The 22,335-nt window shown below is 42.4% G+C and overlaps 3 protein-coding genes across 4 annotated transcripts; 2 read left to right on the top strand and 1 right to left on the bottom strand.

Annotated features, from left to right (window-relative positions):
* Positions 1-259: 259 nt before the first annotated feature.
* maco1a (macoilin 1a) lies at positions 260-10,402 on the bottom strand. The gene is made up of 11 exons (XM_041955783.1): positions 10,175-10,402; positions 9,025-9,166; positions 8,505-8,631; positions 8,244-8,367; positions 7,887-8,065; positions 6,112-6,655; positions 5,830-5,988; positions 4,523-4,705; positions 4,226-4,346; positions 3,649-3,823; positions 260-2,432 (listed from the first exon to the last, which is right to left on the bottom strand). The coding sequence occupies exons 1-11, from the start codon at positions 10,252-10,254 to the stop codon at positions 2,230-2,232; spliced, it is 2,037 nt and encodes a 678-aa protein (XP_041811717.1). The 5' UTR covers positions 10,255-10,402; the 3' UTR covers positions 260-2,229.
* On the top strand, positions 8,574-13,532 carry srfbp1 (serum response factor binding protein 1). Of its 2 annotated transcripts, none has more exons than XM_041955785.1 (3): positions 8,574-8,637; positions 11,084-11,566; positions 11,658-13,532. In XM_041955785.1, exons 2-3 carry the CDS (start codon positions 11,084-11,086, stop codon positions 12,921-12,923), a joined length of 1,749 nt encoding a protein of 582 aa, XP_041811719.1. In that variant the 5' UTR covers positions 8,574-8,637; the 3' UTR covers positions 12,924-13,532. The 2 variants fall into 2 exon arrangements, with proteins under 2 accessions (XP_041811719.1, XP_041811718.1); XM_041955784.1 differs by lacking the exon at positions 8,574-8,637 and adding an exon at positions 10,469-10,550.
* A 383-nt stretch (positions 13,533-13,915) lies between these two features.
* Positions 13,916-19,633, top strand: e2f3 (E2F transcription factor 3). The gene is made up of 7 exons (XM_041955821.1): positions 13,916-14,211; positions 15,703-15,817; positions 16,065-16,305; positions 16,669-16,794; positions 17,030-17,144; positions 17,944-18,115; positions 18,198-19,633. Exons 1-7 carry the CDS (start codon positions 13,987-13,989, stop codon positions 18,473-18,475), a joined length of 1,272 nt encoding a protein of 423 aa, XP_041811755.1. The 5' UTR covers positions 13,916-13,986; the 3' UTR covers positions 18,476-19,633.
* Positions 19,634-22,335: the final 2,702 nt, after the last annotated feature.

Genomic DNA, 22,335 nt, shown 5'->3' with positions numbered 1-22,335 from the left:
AGGTAACAACAAGCTAAACTAAATGCGTGTATGAGCTCATGTTAGTTACATGGAAATGCATGTAACTTCTGAAGTAAGAAAATATGGCAATTAAGGTTTTTTTTTTTTGCAAATAAATTGCATTTTGACATCCCAAAATTGTATTTACCGCCAATCACCATCTCAAGGTTGATGTTTGGTAAAATGCTTGGCCTCATGCTTGTGTCATAAAAAGGAAAACTAGACACACAGATCATGACACGTACACACACTGAACAGCTTGCATTGCCACCAGCAAGACTTTCTTTAATATGGATGACCAAAGTGAAAAGGGTGACACAGCCACCATCACTTTGGGTAAAGAAAATAAACATAGTGGAACAATGAAAAGATAAAACAAAGCACTTTTTTTTAAACCTTCTCTTCCTTCTACACAAACTTAGAAAAGCAACTTGAGAACTCAATTCACAACACCAGAGCGATCCACGAAAAATACTTTTTTTTCCAGGTAGGCAACATGACAGCACGACGTGGTCAAATGGTTCAGGGGTAACCTTTTCCCAACACAACACATTCACAGAATCCTTCCTGGTAGAAAATAGAGGAAATCAACTGAATATGATGGGAAATATCAAGGAGGTGCCACTTAACAAACGTTGTAACAAATAAATAAATGTGTGAATAACACAACCAGTCCAACTGACCACCTGCTGCTTCATCATGATCAGCCCAGAACCTTGTAAACACAACACCATCTGAATATGTTCTAATGACAGAAAAAAATAACAGCACTCTTCTGCAAACATTATGCTAGCTACATCGATCAAAGTATGGATAGAAACCGAACATCAACACTTGGCACTTAAGAACAAATGAAATAAACAAAGAAAACATTCCTCAGTAAGTTAATGTACATTGTTGTAAACAACGAAATGCCAACTCTAGGGCATGAACAGACAATCAGTTTGGTTGGTGTTTGGCATACCAAGACTGTGTCACAATGACATGACAAGTACCATGTCCAGTGTTGTGTTTTCCCTTAAAGTGTGTAACATTGTGATCAATTTGTTGGAAAAAAGATGCGTCTGAGGTGACGCTTTGGAGCCTTTGAATACTGAATCGAAAGAAAGTGAGAACTCTTGAATGAAAACCACGGCTAGAGAGAGAGAAACACAGCTTTGAGGCTTGATGCTTTTGGATCCCAGGATTGTAAAGTGTGTGGTTTTTGCATCTTAAAAAGACAAACTGCAAGGCACTGTAAAATCTGCAAATAATGGTAACGACCGGTTACCTCGACATCATTAAATCCAGTGAACAATATGGCCTAACAGGTTCTAATTTGGTCCAGAGGGAGAGGAAAGCCGTCTGCAGCAAACAGGTGAATGTTAATGCGACATTTTGGCAGTGCCAGGTCGAATCTAGCAGTAGCATTTTTTTTTAGGACAGAAACACATCTGCTTCATCCACTTGCTGATAATCCTGGAGACTTCACTATTCCAGCACTAGGAGAACAAATTGTATCGGAACATCTGAAGAACACAGCAAACTGATCAATATCACTATTTTAGAAGAAATGCACATTGTCATAATTGAGCTAAAACGTTACAAAACAAAACAATCCTATCTGAAACTGCTTGAAGTTAATGGTGACAGCAAACATGAATCATTTTACATTCGTGTAATTCTCACGGGATTTACTTTACAGGTGAGTTTTAGACTCAAATCTGAACTGAAAACACGTCTTCCGCCTTGATGGAAACCATCACGAAAAAGCCAACTCTTTTTGAAATTAAAAGTCTGGGTGTCAGTTCACTAGAGAAGATATAGCTGTGGGGGGGCTTGTACTGACACCGAAAGAAGACTGACGTGAAGCGATGCATGATGGCTCTTCTGCAGACATTTGGCCGACAAACTGTGTGTTCCTTTCTCCCCCTTCAAACAGATCGCGCTGTCTAATGGCTAAATCCCAAAACTCAACAGCAAGAAAAAAAAAATGTTATACACACCGCCCTCAAAATAATAGTTCTCATAATAGAACCAAAAAAGGAGCCAAATACATGTATGGAGGGGTTGTGTGTGTGTGTGTGTGTGTGTTTCTTGTGTGTGTGTGTGTGTCATTATGTGGTACGTTAGAGTGCAAAAACTGTCAGGGGCTGGTAAACTCAAAAATAACCCAAACCGGAACGGAGAGCTTCACCGAGATAAAAGAAAGAGACAAAGTTCCGTCTGACAAGAGTGTGGGTGTCACAGTCACTTTTTGAGGGGCTGGTAGACTGAGGCGTTGGGGTCCAGGGAGGAGGGACTATTGTCCATGAACTTGGAGGAGTAGTGCGGGGCGACGGGGCTGAGGTTGCTGCCGTCTGACGAGTAGGACAGGCTGGGCATCACTGCCATCACCTCTGCTATCTTCTGCTTCAGCTCGGCGATCTCCTGCTCCCTCTGGTGGATCTGGCCTGGATGAGACGAAGGAAACGGACGTTCAGTTGACAGCGTTGTAGGGGGGGTGTTTGCACTGAGGTGCCCATGCAAATGAAATCCCTGTGAGGGCGGGTGGGGGGTGGAGTGGTCTGTCCTCTATCAAGGTATATGTAACGTTGTATCAGAATATGGATATTTGTCATGATAATACTACATTTTCTGGAAACAATCTGTACCACATAACATACCACATACTGTACAGTATGTAGCTCTAACAAGCTAATGGGGCTACTACTAGCTGTCCTGCTAGCTAACACTAATCATGTTATCTATTAACTGGCTGATACACTGCTATCCCATTATTTTTTTAAAGCAGACATTTGACATGTCACAGCAGGGAAAGCACAGGTGTAGCTAATCATATTAATAACAATGCATTCCCTCCGTGTATGCTGGCTCACTGTCACCGCTCACTGGGACACTTTATGAAGCTGAGCCATCATTATGGAGATTCCTCTCACCTGCGCTTTTCCTGCTACGACGAGTCAAAATGTCTGCTGTGCAAAAGGTCAATTCCAGTTTGGTTACCTCCTCAATATAACCGTAGCTGTAGTTCACTGATGAGCAACTGACTGACGCAGGGTTTGATAGCGAGTATCAAGTATTACAGCGCTGTATTCTAAAGAAGTGAAAACACTTAACACATCACACTGTTATTATCTACTATTATTAATGCAGCAAAAAAAGAGATATAATGCATTATGTGCTGTTAACATAGCAAGTACATGCTGTCTGTATTTCTGCATTTCACTGCTGTGATTTTAGTTACTGTATATTGTGAATATATGACATGAAGGAGGCCGTGGGGGAAATGTGTGAAAATCTGTGATTGAGATGAGAAGGCATTGATGCATTTACCTGTTGGACACTGTGCAAGTCTGTTTTAATGTAACAAAATAGTATATATAATAAGCAACGGTTCGTCTGGAGACGCTAGTTGGGAGAACTTATTTGGAAAAGGTGTTTCTGTCTCCAATTAATTCTCAATTTTTTTTCAAAAAAGGTAAAAAAACCACCTCAAGCGTAAAAAAACAATTTTGCCATTTCCGTCACTAATGCTGTGCTGCAAAATGCACATAAAGATACATTGATGGAGACACTGTTTGCGTAACCAAACATTCACACATGATTGATTTAGGGCACTTTTAAGACACACCGGTAAATCACTGCATCCCTACAGTCAGCAGCTACCTTGTGCGATCTCCAGCTGCCTCTTGGCATCCCCCAGTGCAGAGAAGAGGTCCAGTTTGATCCTGGTCTCAGCACTCAGGCTGTTCTCCAGGTGCTGGGTCTTCTCCTGCATGGCCGACAACGCTGACATCAACACCTCTGTGTCCTTCTCGTTCTCTTTATACTTCCGCAGCTCCTGTGCGTGACAGAGTGGGAAAAGCAGAGTGAATTGGAAATGAGACTAAGATGGAGATGCAACATTTTTTTTCCTGAAAATGATTACAAGCAACTAAACAGTGTCATTTTCTAAACAAAACTTTTACTGTGCTAAATGGCTGATGCACTCAGAAGGCACAGGGGGTCTATTCGTTTAATGACATCAATTACTCCAACTAAAATGGCATATAACTTTAGTTTTAAGTGATCACATTTGCTGTTAGAAATTCAAGAACTGTAGCAGCTTGTTAACTGCAGATGAGAGCGTGTTCCCAGTTACATTCACAGCATTCTGATCATGTATTTTAAAGTCTCTAATGACCACGCGAGCACACCTTCACTAACTCCGCGCGTTATCAGAAAATGAGTTATTCCCTCTCACCTGACACTTGCCCTCCAGATCTCTAATCTGCTCCTCCTTGAGTTTCATGTCCATGCTGAGCTTCTTACACTCTGTCTCCAGCTCTCTGATACGACCACGCAGAGAGTCGGTTGACTCCACTCTGCCGGACAGGAGAGAAGAACAGCACTTACATCCAAGAGTCAACTGACCTTTTATTTGGTGTATTGGTATTTACTGACTTAGTCTGTGCAATAATTTATTTTTTTATATGAGGTAAAATTCCAACTTCATTATGATGACACAAAGCCGGGCAGGATTTGTAAATCTCATGAGTACCTGGTGGCTGCGGCTAATGCTACGGCTCTGGCAGCAGTGGCCTCTTCCATCTTCTTCCTCTTCCTCTCCTCGGCCAGCTGTTTCTCAGCGAGGGCGCGAGCCTCCTGCTCAGCCTTTAGCCTCTTCTCCAGCTGGGAGATGGTCTGCTTATCCTTCTGCTTGGCCTGGACGGCACCGTGGAGCCTTAGATGTGGAGAAGAACATAGTCAACCCGGCTGGACCATGAGATGAACACACTTTGCACTGGATGGGAGATGATTCTCATCAAACTCTTCCATTGCGACAGTCTCTTGCTGCAGTCATCATTTACAGTATGTACTGTACTGTCAGACACTGCCTGCTGTTGTTGATGTGACTGAAAAGGCTGAATTATGTGACCATATGTAAAAAGGTTTAAAAACTCAGCATCCAGATGCTGTAGCTTTTTGTACAGCTCTGCACCTTTACTGGCAACTAGAACTCAAACTCAAATCCTACAATGATGTTTGTAAATACGCCTCAGATTTAAATGGCTTAACCTTCAAGTCTGTTCACTGATAACACACCACAACACCAGCGGAGAAAGCAATGTTTGTGTACCAAGGCTTAGCCAGGGACCTCTGGAGAAGGAGACAGGTTCTGTTGTTACACAACCTACTAGTCACTGATAAAGATAAAGGTCAAAGACTGTGCTTAAAATGCGGTGGGTTTGTGTGATGTATCCGCTGTCTTCAAACTTACTACCAGTTCAGTCTGTTGCTGGTTCAAACACTTTGTTCTGTCCAGTTTAAAACTAGACCTTGCAAGCACTCTTATGAGGTTAAAAGCTGAACCAGAACTGACACATCATGGTAATTTCTGTCCCCTTAGCGGCCTTTAATTGAGTCTTGGAAGTAACACACTGTGAATCACAACTGAGCGTCACCAGTGAGGGGTGGCACCGGATTCATCAGGTGATTCAGTAAAGTCAGCTGAGAATGGGAACGTGTTAAAGATTTGTTCATTCATGTGCTGAACATCTCTAAAGTCTTTCCTTGGAGGCATTTATGTACAAAAAGTGACAGGGTGAGGTATTCGTTGTGTGCCACACAACTGGCCAATCACAGTGTGAGGTGTTCATGCTTGCCTAATTGTCCGTTTAGGAAAAAACAAAAATTGTCAGTTTCCCCTAAAAGGTTCTAAAAAGTGACTAAGACCACCATACAGACCTTAACTAACCAGCTGTCTACCATGGAAACGACCTCTATTGTGTAACAACTTGAGTATGATTGTTGTCAGAGTTTGGCTGAGCATACCATACTCTATGAGTATACCGTACATGCACCCACTTGTTCTGTAGCAGCTCGTTGTCCTGGCGGAGCTGGCCCAGCTCAGAGCGAAGGCTGCGGTCCTGGCTGCCCAGAGAGGAAAGCTGACTCCGCAGCTCTGACTCCAACTGCCTGTTGGCCTGAAGATCTGCCTTCAGACGCTTCACGTCCTGCTCAAGCCTTTCAGAGAAAAAGGAAAGCGAGGGCCACGGCATCAATAAAAGGCAGCTACAGGAAACAACAACAACAACGTAGGCAAGCGAAGAATGGGTATTTGAAACAGTGGGACAGCGTGTGTCTTACCGCACGAGAGCGTCCGGCTTGCCCAGCTGGTTGTTGGGGATGCAGTTCTCCACTGGGTCCTTCTGCCCTTTCCCTGCCCCCTTCTGCTTCTTTTCATTCTTATTGGTCGAGGAACCTGGTGGCACGCTGCCATTTGAAGAACTGTGATTCCGAGGGGACGAGTTGGAAATGTTACCCCCACCTCCGCTGGCATTTTTGTAGTTCTTACCCGTCCCCCCCATTTCCTCCTTAGAAGTAGAGTGTGTGTTGGTATCAGCATGTGTGTTTTCTCCTGCCAGGTCGTTGTTCAGTCTCTTTGTCCCGGCGTACGTCTCTATATACTCTGTCTCCTGTAGTTTGGAGTCCAGTGTGTGTACAATACTGTTGTTATTGATTCCAATTGTGTTTTGTTTTTTGCCCTCACGCTCTTTTGCAGTACTGTCTTTCCCTTTTTCCCGGTACTCCAGTTCTGGCAACAGGACTGTGGTACTTTTCTTTCCGGGAGGTGCTCCGTTTTGGGATATTACTGCAGGTTCCACCTCTGAGATCCCTTTAGCTAAAGCAGCTGGAAGAGAGCAAATACAAGCACTGTTAGAAGACGTATTAAAAGATAGTGGAGAGAATTAAGCAAATTCCAAAGCAAACTGGAAACATATTTGACCATAAACATGGATTGAATGATAGCCTTTGATGGAAAACAGAGAAAAGCCCTGACAAGACTCATAAACAGCCTCGTGCCAGCAGGCTGTTACAGGAAAACTTTCCTGATGTCGGACTCTAATGCGGACAAAACATCCAGTATTTCAACAGTTATGCAATGTAATGTAGCAATATAGCAGAGACACAGTAACTATCCCCCTAAAAATATTGCTATCTAAGACATCTGTTTTTCTCCTGTTTCTCACTGTTTATAAAATCTGAGGTTCAGTTGCAGTTGGTATTATTAATGCCTATATAAATTATTTCTTTATGAGCTGTATGTGGCAGAAGAGAAGATATATAAAGAAAATATGGTTCAGCAAAGTTCAACTGCTGTCAGTCACTGGAATTAGATTTTCTACATGCTGGCCCCTGTAGCACTGGTAATGCAAGATGACATCACCAAAACTGTCCAATGAATGAGTTACTTGTTAGTCTCATGACTTCATTATTCTTCTTCTTAGTTCTCACCATTGGTCCACACCCAATAAACAGAACCACAAGTGTGAAAACACCCTTAAAATTATACAGAAAAATTACACTATAATATACAATCTGTGGCCACTTTTTTAGGTACACCTACTCTGTACAATCTAATAATGTAGTCGAATTTAACCCCCCTGCAAACTACAACCTCAATAATAAACATGTAGTCAAATTAATAACTGAGAGTGTCAACTGAAAGATTTTTATCTTTGCAACGGAAGAATTTACGGCTGAACCGTTGCATTGGAGTGCATTCAATTTCACAGGTGCTCCTAGTAAAGTGTATTTACTTTCTGTATCACCACGTCAGAGAATGTTGACAAAACGGACTGTATGACCCTTCAACAATCTGGCCACTAAATTGGTTAATTAACCCAATTCATGTTTCTTCATCTGGTAACATTTATATGCCATAATACTCACAGTGGACATCATCCTTGTTCCCTGTCCATGAGTGTCCTGACAGTACAATTTTGATGAACTATTTCTACTGTCATTTTAGCTTGTTCAGTCATTTGTGTTTTATTTGGGCAATAATAATCATACTACTACAACTAATAATAGGAATATTATATTAAGTTTTGTACTTTGTGTTTGTGTGTGTGTCTCACCCTCCTCTGCCTCCCTCTCCTGTCTCTGCAGCATCTGTTGCTCTGGAGGTAAAGCCTGCTGTAGAAGCTGCATGTAGAACTCATTCTCCTTCTGCACTTCCTTCTGCTTCCTCAGTCGCATCTTGTAGCTCACGTAGCTCTTAAAGCCGAAGCCCAGAGTCACCACTGGATAGCCGATACTGGCAAGTGAAGAGAGACACAGAGTCACGTTATAAAGGATATAAGGGTATGCTTTATATATACAGCTTATACGTATTAAATGATCCGCTACTTTAACATGATTTTTTTTTACTATTTATAATGGAAATTACAAAAAAAAATGATGGCATTAACAAAAGACTCTACAATGACGTTTACCAGTGAGCAGCAAAGGGTCGACACAGGTCTACATGAAAGTTCTTCAGATCTTTGAACCGTATGGCGGCTTCAATGTACACAAACAGGATCCACAGCGATACAGTGGGCAGACAGACTCCTCTCTCTGTGTTACAAAAAAAAGCCAACATCATTCTTGAAGAAACTTGGCAGCTGTAAATTTCTTGTACGCCGAGTCTTTGAAGTGAACGTGGCTGTTTGGCTGGCAGAGATAAAAACAGTACACGGAAAACTTGGACTTACCTGTATGCCAGACATACTGGACCCATACGTAGGTGCTGGCAGCGAAAAACAGCCACTGGACGGGAATGAAGAGGAGGCAAATGATGTCTGACGTAAACGCCACACATACGAAGAAGACAGAGAACGCCTAAAGGTAGGAGAAAGAGACAGACAATTAAATATGCCATAACAAGTGCAGTAATTTGTGGAAAACATGCAAATACACATATGCACTAATGTAGAGGCATGTGTGCATGTGTGTACTTCAAAATACACTCACAAAACCTAGTCATGTTGTTCCCATCCAATGTTTTACAGGTGCAATGCTACTTTAGCAACCTTCATCCTATTTGAGTTGAGTGTTTCTTTGCTGCACACATGTACAATACAAAGTTGCATTTGCCATGCGGATGGGCGATGCATGTTTTTGAATCTTTATTGTGTACCGATCAAAATGTGCTCCAGACCACCTCCAGCTAGGGTAGTAACATGCACGTTATTGTCAGGTTAGAAGGGGAGGTCAGGGTCATACAACTCTTACCAATCCCTGATATCTGAAGGAGTCGTAGACACTTCGAATGAAAAGCCAGAAGGGCCACAGGTACTCAAACCTGAACTCCAGCACAAAGTCAGCCAGCAGAACTAACACCCACACCACCAAGAACTTCAGGTACAGGAACGTACTGCAGGAGAAGACCACATAAAGACAGAAAAATGTTAAAAAGACGCAGGAAAGCGAGAAAGAGGGGACGCTGCGCAAGGTTTGCCATGGATTTAGATGGTATTATGACAAGCATTTGGACCTCAGGTTTATACAACAGTCTATTGTTTAAAAGAAGGACATCACCGGTTTGATTGCAGACAGTGTTATCTCAACTTCTAACTAGATTTGGAGGGAGTTTAATGCCAATTCAGCAGCAACAGTGAGCATGAATACAAATCCAGACGTTCCCAATAAGTCTAACAATATGTTTCTATTATCAAAGAAGCTGAGAGATAATAATGGTTGAGAGACATCCAAACAAGTGAGGGAGAGAGCGAGAGAGAACGTATACAGTGTCGTGTCTGGACATGTTGCTTTAAAGCACAGCTGGTTTTCTTTTCCTGGCTTGCCATCAGCCAATCTGTAGGAAAACAAGGCATGTTGTTTTTATTCCACATCTCTTTAAATAATATGTGCTCTTTACACGTCTGCAAGGCTCATTAGCGTATTCACATTTAGACCTCTGGCAGACAAAGCACAGGTGAGACCCCCGCCGTCGGTGTCACCCCGGACTTCGAAACGAGCGCTTCTGTTCTGACATTGCTGCTGTCATCTCAAGCTGGAGCTTCATTATTCTCACAAGTTCATGCTATCTTTGTCTTAGCTGAAACGATTTCCATTGAGCGGAATGTCTTGCAATTCATACTTAATGCCCACATAGTCTCGCGGCCACCATTCATTTCAATTCAGCCACAATTTGACTTTTAACTACCTAGTCAGGAGCAAATTATGTATGAAATACCTCGCAAGTAACGTTAGGCCTATAATTTTAACAATACGCGGGCATGTTCATTTAGCTCCTTCTGTAGCTAAAAACACAAGCGTGCTTAAATATGAATGTAGCAGAGGCTGGCAGACCCCGTCTTAACATATGCAGAGAGGCGCCATTGTTATACAATAAAACGTCCCTCCAGCCCCTTTTTTGTACCTGCTATATATACCCTCGGTGATTCGGTTCCGTTTTAACGGCCGTCGGAGTTTGCTGCAGTCCGCATTGCGCCGCTTCATCCTCCCCCTGTTGATTCACTTGTGATTTCGGTCTGGTAACTGGAACTGGAAATGTCATTCGCTCATCCTAATATTCTCACTTCTTCAATTATCCACCATTGTTGTTGTTTTATGCACATGAAACAAAGAAATAAATAAAAACAGTCCGTTGAAGGCCCTCCCCCTTTCACGACACGCTGCGTCCCCTTGCTGACGTATGACGTCATACCGCCGTCGGAGGCGTAAGAAACATGGCTGCTCCCTACGAGTCGAGATTGTTCTCTTAATTTTAAATGTTTAATATTCAGTTCTGAACGGTAAGTGTGATGATTACAGGTTACAGCGACGTTTTAATTTTTGCGCTGCCGTTTGCTACATCAGCGCCAATGCTACGTAAAATAAGCCTGTATACAATTAACGTTACATGGTAAGACTTAATATCCATGCCTCAGCCACGCTTGTTTGGTTGTCTCGGTCAGGCATTTAACTACTTTTTTTTTTTTTGCTTTCATCAGAAATGTATTTTGTCACGAATCTATTCAACTGTGGTATCGCATTATAAAATCTATATTTTCCATAAAGCAGTTCGTTTTGTAATAGGAATGTATTTGGGGGAGTTTGGGACGGAAAATACAACAGGAGCCACATCTGCAGTGATGAAAACCAATGAAAGACAATTAAAAAAAGAAGAAGCTTGTTTTAAATAAGTGTGGCATTCTGGTCTCATGATAAGAATGAAAACGTATTTTAAAGTATATAGTTTCTACTATTTTGTGATAGGTTGTGTTTTTTTGCCAGTGAGAACAAGCACAATCAGTTACCAATCTACGATGGTTTTATGCTTCAACAGATGATGTATATCAAAGACGAGGTAGAGAAAATGGTGCCGTCTGCTGAGGAAAATGTAAAGGAGGACGAAGAGATCCAGGACCAGGAAGAAGCAAAAAAGGCAGGAGAGGATGATGATGATGCTGGAGATGAGAAAGAAGAGGAAGATGGAGGTGATGAAGAACAGGAAGGTAGAGATGATAATCAAAAGGAAGAAGAAGAAGAAGCAATGCCACAGGCTGCAGATAAAATTGAGAAAAACATCCCATTGCCTGTTCAACCCAGCGAGAAAAAGCAGGCTGACGGCCTGAACCTCAACAATGAGGTGGTGAAGATGAGGAAGGAGGTGAAGAGGGCTCGGGCTCTGATCATCAGGAAGCTGACACGACAGATTGGCGCCCTGAAGAAGAAGAAGGGGAAAGAGACAGAAATTGAGAGAAATCAGAGGAGAGCTGCCAGACTGCTGGAGGAGATCCACGCCATGAAGGACCTCTCACCAGACCTGGTAGGTTTTGTATGTTTATATACTATTTTTTAGATTTTTTTCAGTACAAATTCAAGTTTCTATGTGGATAAACTGTTTTCCCTGTTGACAGGTGACCAAGAGAGCCTTGCAGAAGAATCTCAACTTTGAACAGGTGTGTAAAAATCCAGTGTCTACTATTTCTGACCGGGCCATAGCGCGCATCGCCACCCACCCTCAATTCAACAAGAAGATTGAAAACATCAAAGGTGCCGTGAAAGCCTTCAAAGAGGAGCGGATGAAGAGTGGAAAGCAGGGAGGGAAGGAAAAAGTGCAACAGAAAGCCGGAAAGGTCACTCCACAGTCGCCAGAGGAAAAGGGAGAAAGAGAGGGTGAGAAAGAAGAGGAGGACATTACAGTGGAAGAAAAGGAGATCATAGACAGTGAGGACGGAGATGAAATCCTTAAAGACATCACAGATGCCACTGTTGCTGAACCTGAAAAGGACAAGGGGAAAGCAAATCATTCAGCTGATACTGCTGTTAGTCAAATTAAAGACATGCCTAAGAATGTAAGACCACCATCAGTCAGAAGTAGTGACATAAAGGGCACCGTGAAAAATAAACCTCAAAGTCAAGATGCAGAAAAGAAACCCAGTCTTAAGTCTGCACCTGAAGTGCTTCACAAAAAGGCTGCTGAGGAAGAGAGTGATTTAGACTCATCCGATGATGAGCAAAAAGAGTACTTTGATGACAGCACAGAGGAACGTTTCCACAAGCAGTCCTCTCAGTCTGAGGAGAGCGACGACAACGATGACTTCTTTGTTGGAAAAGTGAGCAAATTCAGGAAGAAGAAGAAGCAGAAAAGTGTAGACCAGGAGAAGGGGCATGAACTGAAACTGGACCCAACAGGCCAGGTCCAAAGTAAACTTGATGAGCTTGAGTCCAGGCTGAAGTCTAAAATGACCTCGCTTCAGTCTGTTTTTTGTTCTTCCCTTTCTGCGTCTAAGCCTGGTAGGGGCAGAGGTGCAGGCAGAGGGAGAGGTGGGGATAAATTTAGGGGCCAAGGGAAAACAAGGGGTGGCAGTGGTCTAAATAGAGATTTTAGTCAACAACCCAAGTTCCAAAAGCAGGAGAAAGAAACGGAAAGAAATTCAGGGTCCAAGTACAGCAAGCCAGAGTCGTCAGAGAAGGGCTTTCCCACTGCCGGCAGAGGGAGGGGGCGAGGCAGAGGTGATGTTATCAGGCAAAAGGATCACAGAGGTGGAGGTGTCTTTTCCCATCAGGCACCACAGCAGGCACTGCATCCATCCTGGGAGGCCAGTAAGAAAAGGAAGGAGCAGCAAGGGCAAATCCTGGCCTTCCAGGGGAAGAAGATCAAGTTTGACGATGATGACTGAAACATTTTTTTTTTGGTTTTATATTTTATCAATGCTGAACACATACATTTTGTTGAGTGTCTGACATGCCATGTTTGGGTGATTCTTTTCATCTGGTGAAGGCTGACCACATATTCTTTGGATACTCATTACCAGTGATCTCTGTATAGTTCAGTGACAACGTGTTTTAGACTGGGTTTCATCTGTATGGCTGGTAAAAGACAACAAACCTGGAGATTTTTGTATAAAACATCAATAGAAATGTATTCTTAAAATATTTTTATTCTTAAGTATGATTCAGTTGTAAGATGTGAAATATACCACCTGTCAGTTTTCATAGTTTACCCGTCAACAACAGTTTAAGAAATGAGTCATTTATAAAAAAGCCAATTCTGTAAGAAATGTATAAATAATATTGTTAGATTTGTCAGTGTGTTAACCTGTACACAATTTCACAGCTTTGTCCAGAATGGTAATAAGGGGTTATTGTATAGTACACAATCTCTGACAGTGATGTTTGGTGATATACATGCTTATTGATTATCTTTTGCCCAAGACCTTAAAACAAATGAGTTTTTCCTGTGTTTGGTATGTTCCTCACTTGAATGTGTTTAACAATATAAAGTTTAAATTATAGTTACGGTTTTAATGCACTTTTTTGTGTTATCTTTATCTAAGAGAACATATATAAATGAAAACTGTTATTTTAATCATGAAAACATAAATGCAGCACATAAATTCACAATATTACTTACTTTACTGTTCATTAAAGAAATGCTGCATAGCTTTGTAGCTATTGGTCAGCTACGGCTGCGTCATACGTACACGGCGCTGCGCACACAGAATAACGGCCAATAGTAGTTGACATGCAAATCTGGTTTAAAACTCTCGCGGGAAATCACAGTTTCGCGCTTACAGTATTCCCGTTCTGTATTAGCGGTAGCTTTGTCACCTAAAATTATATGTATGTGCGTTATAAACGAAGATACTTTAATTAAAGCGAGTTGGATATGGTCCGTTGTATGTTATACCAGCGGTAGAAAGGACATGGTTGGCAGAGAGCCAGCAGTCAACACGGGACAAAATGAGGAAGGGTGTGCCCTCGGTATCGGAGGGCTCCGTCGCTTTTCATGCGGGGTGTTCCGAGACTAGTTCGCCCTTACAGGCCGTCAGCTCTCCGTCTGGCCTGAGCAGGACCGTGAGACTGGGGGTCCGGTCCTCTGAGCCGACTGACAGTGTCACGAACGCCACACCCCACGGACCGTCAACACACGGGACGGAGCAGAAATCTAAGCCCAAACGAGTTCAGGTACTTTAAGATAAATTAACCAGATGTACAAGGCTCATCTTAGATGCAGAACACAGATATGCCTGGTTGCTGCTTAAAACCCGTGTCATGTTAAATATCCTCAATTACCTGGGTTGCTCTTTATTTACACATAAAATCACCCACTCCAACTGTAACAACGTCAACGTAACGTTAAAAACATATAGCCGCTTTGGCTTTGGGGCACATTTTGGACGAGTTTATAATTTACCTCTCCGGCTTGTCCCTCCTGACAGACTCAATTTATTTCAGATTGTGTCGTATGTTTGGTAACGTACGCTTGACTCACACAGGTGAGGACCGCGACATTTTCTCAGCAACGTTAGCTCCCTTGGTAACTCGAAATGCAACTTTTGTTAGCTCAAGCACGCGAGGGTCACCCCGATTGGTAACGGAAGTGCTAAATGTGCCTTCAGAATAAAAGTAAAGCAACAAACTGAAAGGAAACTTGATGATCAAAGTTCAACGTAGTGGAAAGTAAGTACCGGTAATACTTGTATCCACATTGTTCTTATGGACTTGAAACATAGAAAATGGTATATAACGTTTGCATGTGGATTAGAGCTCGTGAAAGGTGTTTTTTTTTTTAATGTCTTACACGTTTGACTTTGAAATAACAGCGTGCTCCTTACATGAAATCAGAAACCCCAGCAGTGGTAATAGGTCACAATTTTCCACTACCTGGAACTGAGCTAGATTAAAATCTATATGTTTATTGATACATGTGCCACTGACTACTTTATCTCACTGCAGACTGCTGTGTTTGAGTTTTATGCTAGGGATGTGATTATGTCCTATCTTAATTTCCTCTTGTCGGTGCTACCATAGTGGTGTGAAAAAGGACAAATGTGCTTTAATCACATGCTTTTGTTGTGAACGTGAGTTTGTGAAGCTTCGGCCGCACACATGTGTTTCCGGTATTTTCACGCTCGTTTTACCTTCGGCTGGGACATCATACCGCGCCTTGCGGGACATAGTTTTGCACACTGTGGTCTTTGAGTGCCGCACACGCCGCAGTGCTCTCTAACAGTCGCGTTTCTGTGGGAATACATTGGTAAGGAGGTGACTGTGAACTCTAATGTGTTCATTATTGCCAGAAGCGAACTGCCGTTCAGGCCTTGGGTGAGCTTGGGAGGGGGATGGGGAGATGTTGCTCCAACTAGCTTAACACACTGGTGAGAGAAGCTAGCTTTTGTGCCAAGCACCAGGTAATGAGAATCCACAATAATGATGAGTAACAAGACGACAACATGAACCTAACATGTCATGTAAAGACATATTCATTGATTCTAATTGCATGCTTAAGTCACAGGTGAATGCAATGGATTCATTGGAAGTTTGCACTGTATTATTGCCCAAAATGGCTGCCATGTGAGCAACAGTAGTCAGTGAGATAACTGGAAACTTAACAGTCTGAGTTGCATGACATTGTAATACAAAGAATTTTAAATGCGCATGCCTTCTTTCACTCAGGCGAAGAGAAAGCTGGAGCTGGAAGCCGGTGACCCCCAGGATCTTAAGGATGGCTTTGGTGGGCCCACTTGGGCCCAATACCCAATGGCCTCTCCATCCCATACTGGAGGAAAGGGTAAGACTTTGTATTGTCGGTTTCTCAATAGCCCACGTTTGAGTGCTGGGCAAGAAAAGCGCTAGATACGAACCTGCGCTTCTTTTTGAGTCAAACTCTCCAACCATGATGCAACCAGTTCACAAATTTTGTCCAACGAGCATGCAAACACTTGCTTGATGTTACTTTTGATATCCATTTTAAAAATGAATTTATGATGATGGAGGAGTGTCAAATGTCACATGACACTGAAACATTTGTCTCCCAGCTTCCGCCACCGAACCCAAAGCACACAGGCCTCTGTGCGAGAAGTCGCGCTATGACACCTCGCTCAGTCTCTTGACGCGGAGGTTTGCAGAGTTGCTGGGCCGCTCCACTGACGGGGTCGTGGACCTAAATATAGTCGCCCAGGAGCTCAATGTCGCTAAGAGACGTATCTATGACGTCACTAATGTCCTGGAAGGGATCCAGCTCCTCCAAAAGACGTCTAAAAGTCATTTCAAGTGGTTGTAAGTATGAGCTGATGTAGCAGGTGGTGTGTGTGTTTTAGAAAGGAGTTTGTTTGCATATTATAGCTACTTTGGTAGTTTGAATTGTTGAGAATGATAAAATATACATATATATATATATATATATAAAACCCTAACCCAAGCGACACATTATAATATTTACTTTAAAGACTGGCAGTTAACAGCAGATTATACTAACCACCTGTATTATTCTACGTAGCGTTATAACTAATGTTTTTCTCAGTTCTTCCTGTTTGTCTTATTCTTAATATCCTCACGTTCAGTAAAATTTGATCTTAAGCTTAATGTCTGAAGTTCGTTGTGATGTCAATCCTGTATTGCTGCTCCGCTGTGTGTGCACAGGGGCAGTGAAGTGAAAAAACACACAGATTATCAGCGGACGATTCTCATTGAGAAGGAGAAGAAGCTGGACGAGTTGATCCAAAGTTGTATGCAGCAGGTTCACCAGATATGTGAGAGCCGCCACAGATATCCTTTGTAACTTTTCACATGACCAAATTCATTCCCAAACATTACATGAAAACAGATATGGATTATGGGTCCAAAGGCCACCCAAACCTACATTTTTTTTGTTTTGGTGTGGATAATATGAATGAATGTGTTGCTTATGATGTGAATTAGGAGTTTGGTCATTGAGTGTATCCCCAGGTGTACACACAAACACCAGCCGAGCTGCAGTACGTTCCTTAACCTTGAGGATCACATTTGCCTATTTGACTTACGATGATATCCAAAGGATTCCCAGCTTGAGGGAACAAACTGTGATTGTGATCAAAGCCCCTGCACAGACAAAGCTGGAGGTGCCACACCCAGCAGAGGTACATTTTTCAACGTATTTAGTTATTACATCTATCTTTGTAGTGTAGCTCTAAATATTATGACTTGAGACCCCAATGAAATAGTACAGGGCGGTTAATTGCTTTGGTTTTACTGGTGCGGTCCACCGGCCTTTCGTCACATTATTTCAAATGTAACTGAGATGAAATGAGTTGGAGCTAACGTTAGTCCTCCTGATATTTCTGTTGCTTTATAAGTGAAATCTTACCCTTGTTATCCTTTCTTCAATCAAACTGATCGCCTTTTTTGTTGGTGTTAAATGCCTGGTGTTAAATGCCTGACCTGCTTTTGGTTTGTAAGCACTCCCCCCTTGACAGTACCTGCATAATTTCAATAACGTGTCAGAAATGTAATGTAACAGGATAACAGCTGTACAAAAGTTAAAAACATGTTTCACACGTGGGCCTGGCTCTCCTCTGCCATGTTGGCTGAGGTGGTCTGCATGACTGTGGGGTCAGCGCGTGGCTTGACGGCTGGCTAGCTATCTACTACTCTAGCTACTGCCACAGGCACTTATGGAGCTCCCCTACTCTGAAAATGTTGGAGCACTTTCGCTTCATCATCTGTTTTCATAATACTGTTTTCATAATACTGTTAATATTGTGCGACATCTGGGTATGTTTGGGATACTGTAGATTTTTGCATTCTACATGTTACATTTTGTCCAAATCAGTACATACATCTTGTATAGTAGGCGGTTTCAAACACAGCTGCTGTTTTGTGTCCGTTGTCAGCTTCAGGGACTATTAAATAAATGTCCTCTTCTTCCCCTGTGCTCAGAGCCTGCAGGTCCACCTCAGGAGCACACAGGGGCCTATTGAGGTGTTCCTCTGCTCTGATGACCCCATCAATATGGAAGCCACAGATAGCTGTGTGGCCAGTGACAGCCACTTAAACTCGTCCACCAATGGGCACATGCCTTACATGTCCTCTGTCCAGGTGTCTTCGAAAGGTGAGTCTTCCTTCTAAGACACCATATTTAGTGATAACCCTTCATTTGCATTGTTGACTCCATTTTCCCTTCATATTTCCAGACAGTGCTAACCATACTTCCAGAATCAGTACTATCTCCAATCCACTGTCCAAGCCTACACAACCGTCATCACCACCTACCAGCACGCCTGTCTCGCCTCTGCCCACCTCCCTCCAAAATCCTTCTGAGGATCAGCAGAACTTTGTCACCCTCACTCCACCTCTGGCTGTCTCTCTTAGCAGGGAGGAGTACCTCCTGAGTCTGGCTGAGGATGAGGGCATCACTGACCTCTTCTCCTCCGTTGACCTGGACCAGTTGCCCCTGGATGTACCCCTGTGAGGAGCCATTTTGGAAATACAATCATGTTGGAAGCAGTCATCATTTTCCCGCAAGCAGGATATTAAGGAGATGCATTAAAAGAACACGGTGCTGATTTGAATATGAGTTTTTTGATATGTGCATTTGCCATTCCTGGATGACATGACTGGGATTTACTGACGCTCAGGTACAACATGTGGAGGAGTTACCCAAACGCATCACATCGGAGTGGTCACAGAATAGCTTTGTATTTCCAAAGACCAAGTGAGATCTTTTTATGGCTGCCTTATTGTCTTCAGGACTTTGACTTGACTTTTGACACTTTTCAAACGTTTCAGACGCTTAGTCTGCTGCATCTCTGTGTGCCCTTCCTAAGTGTCCTTCTCTGAAGTCTCCACAAAGGACTTACTCTTGACCATTAATGTCACAACATCCTACAGCGATGGTCTGGAAGGACGTCATGGATGACATTTTGCGTCATGATCACAAAGGAGCCTTCTCAACCAAGCCTGATGATTTAGACACTCATGTAGCATTAAGCGTATTGATTAAAATCATTACAAATGCAACAAACGGACGTCTCGTGTTAGCTCTGCTATTAAGGATGCACACATCCAACTGTTTCTCACCTGATAGTGATCCCAGTTCTTATAATCTGGGTAACTGCTGATACTGAGCACCGATCTCATTCTACTGCTGTCATTTTTGAAAGTATAAAATCTAAGTACCTCACTGTGTTTCATTTTTATGCAAGGTAACATGAGGCCAGTGATAGCTGTGGCGCTAAAAACAGCATGACTGAATGAACTGATACTGACAATGCCATGAAATTCCCTTTCCTCGTTAATGGAGTTCCCCAAAGTCTGATATTTTAGTGTTCTTAAATTCTGTTCCAGTTCCCTAATATCTATAGCATTAACTTGTGCAGGTAACGCAGCTCGTAGCTGTCCAGAGGCAGGGATCTGTCTATTGACAGTTTCTCCTTGATTGTAGAGAAATTTAGTGCATGACAATTTGTGTCAGATAAGTCCAGCTCTCCAGTACTGTCAATGTAGGCCAGTGTGCATAAAGAGCATGGAACTCTAAAACATTAAACTGAAACTTTCATAACCCATTGAGTATCTGAAATAAGTGCAGAAGACTGAGTGCGCTCCCAATTTTTAGGAAATTGTGAAACTACTGTGGAAAATAAGCCATTCTGAATCAAAAGCAATGACAACTTTGTTTCTCTCACTCATTTGTTTTTCGTCTCAAGACCAGTCGTGGGCAGCATCAGACCTGACGTGCCAGCCTCGTAGTTTAGGGTTTCTGCCAGTTTTGCTTTTCTTAACAGTTAACTTCCACAAGTCTGTTCAGACATTTTACAGCTTGAGATTCAGAGTGAAGAGACAGAGGTTTGAACGTTCATAAGCTCTGCTGTTCTGGAGTTTGGCCAGTTTGTGGTTGGAGGAGTTGGGAATAACTTCAGTAAAAATGAATCCATGGAGTGTCTAAGGAGTAGAGGTTACAGCTGCAGTGCAAGCCTTTAATGTAGTATGTAGCCGTACTACGTTGGTCTCAAGATTGACACACTGTGTAGATCTTTAGCCGTCATTCATCGTGTGGTGAGGAGACAGTTTATTGAGCATTATTTTCACCAGCCATTGTGGAAGTTCTTTGCTTTGGTTTTTTAAATAGGAGGCCTTGAAAAGGGATGAACTGTCTTGGCCTTACAGGCAGACAGGAAAATAGATTATTCCACCAAGCAAAGGAAATATTTTGTTAACTGACACTTGTTTACTTCATACCTTGAAAAGGCACATTTCTAAACAGGTTAAAGAAACAGAATGATGATCTTGTGTGATTAATTGACTTATTTCAGTTGTCACGTTCATCAGCCGTCTGACAACATTGTCATTACAGAAATGCTGCAAGGTTGATACCGTACTCTAAACGGTATTCAGTTGTTGTTAAATATGATGTCTTGGATCACTATCAAATGAGTTTGGTGACTGTTTAGAAATGTTGGAAACAGTTTTTCATGGCTTAATGCTCGACTGATCGCGAATTATTTTGATCCATGTGTTTATTAACTAGATGTTGGTTTGCCTGCATGTAGTGATCTTAAAACAGCAGGAAAGGTGATTTTAACTGAGTTATCCAACCGACGATGGTGCTGAATTCATTCAAAATCAACCTTGAACCACTGCTGCATGAGTGCGTCCAAAAACATTTGACTTGCTAGAACAGATGAGTTGTTTTGCTTTTCCCAGTATGCTTGTGTCTGTCTGCATCCCAGACTGCATGACGACATGTAGCAGCTTGAGGTTTCCTTTGTCACCGGCCTGCTTCATGAGAGGAGCAGTCATCACGTTCTGTGCTTCATTTGAGTGTTTGCTCAGTCCACTGCGCAGTACTAATTCATGGAGACACTAGGAGGCAGTGTGATCCCACAAAATCGCTGCCATAATCTCACAGTTGTGCTGTTTAGAAACTGTGACAAGGTGTCATCAGTTTTTTTCTTTTCTTTACTGAATGTGGCATCAAGTGGAAATGTTGAGATAGCTTAACTCAAACACATTCATTATTGGGGAAAATTTTGAAAGAAATGGGCTCCTCGAACTGAACGGCCTGTATAGAGTTTTGTTTCAGCTGTAAAACCACGTCTTGACGGACATTGGCTGACACGGTCATGTGACCATTTGTTCTCTGATTGAAGTCTGAAGTTTCAGCCGGTGCCAGTTATGAATTAGAGCTTGAAAGAGCAGGTCAGGTCTTCCTACTGAACCACAAAAGCTTTTATAAAAGTTAAATCAAGAAATTGTGTCTGTGCATACAACACGTCAAACAACGATTAGATAACCCAGTTGGGGGAAAAAAGGATTAAAACCCAGGTTTGACTGACATCACTGCCTTTACTGACCTGATTACTGTTACTTCAGGCTGTTTACTGCACATAGATATATAACAACACTCCGGCAAACAGCACACATAGCTCACATTCAAATTAATAAACAGTAAATTGACACCAAAAACTACCCATAATTCTCAAGACTGGTTGGTTTGTATTGGAATGTAGCCATTAGTCCAGATGGCAGTTATCAGTCGATGATTGATCAAATCATAATTATAAAACTATGCAGATGTGAAATATTCTTCAGAGAAAAAAAAAAGTCTGAACCGCAAACTTCTGATGTGTCTTTTCCTGATAATGTCCACACGCACTTTTAAACTGTCTCGTATATCTTTCCTGTGTAGAGCACAACTGCCCCTGCTTCTCTTTGTCTGTGCCACGGCATCTGAGAAAAACACATCAATGTCCTCAACATGATGATGTAATCCGCCAGGAGCCTGCAGCGTCCAGATCAGTCCATAGATGGTAGTGTTGTACCTCAAAACCCCACTTAAACCCTGTCAACCCAGTTCCCCACAAACCTTGGCACACAAACTTTGGGATCATGGAGAGTCATTGGATCACTGCTATTATTGATTCTTGTCTGTGTGTTGTTGGGTTTTTTTTTTCTTGCAAAGATTTGCAAATGGAAAAAAAGCAAAGTGCATATTGAATGGGGTTATATTGAATTAGGCCTGACATCAGCCCCCTCCCATCTCAAGAGGTCTCTGTTAAAGATCAGTCAATATGGCTGTCAATCAGCCGATCAATCGGTCAATTACGTTTCATTTTTAGAGTGCTTTTCCCTGTCACCTACAAGAAGGTGACGTACAGGAGGAGGTCTCAGAGTGTTAGACAAAATACTGGGCTCAAAGGGCGAGACAGGACTAAGTCACCGCTCAAGACTCTGTCCCTCAGGGAGTTCAGGAGAGACTCGGACCGAGTGCGATCCACTCTGAAAGTGTAGCCTGACGGTCTTGTCCAGCTGTCCCTTTTCCCTCAAATGCAG

The sequence above is a fragment of the Chelmon rostratus genome, chromosome 16 (genome assembly GCF_017976325.1).
Source record: "Chelmon rostratus isolate fCheRos1 chromosome 16, fCheRos1.pri, whole genome shotgun sequence".
Classification (NCBI taxonomy): Eukaryota; Metazoa; Chordata; class Actinopteri; order Chaetodontiformes; family Chaetodontidae; genus Chelmon; species Chelmon rostratus.
This window is presented reverse-complemented; position numbering and strand designations above follow the sequence as displayed.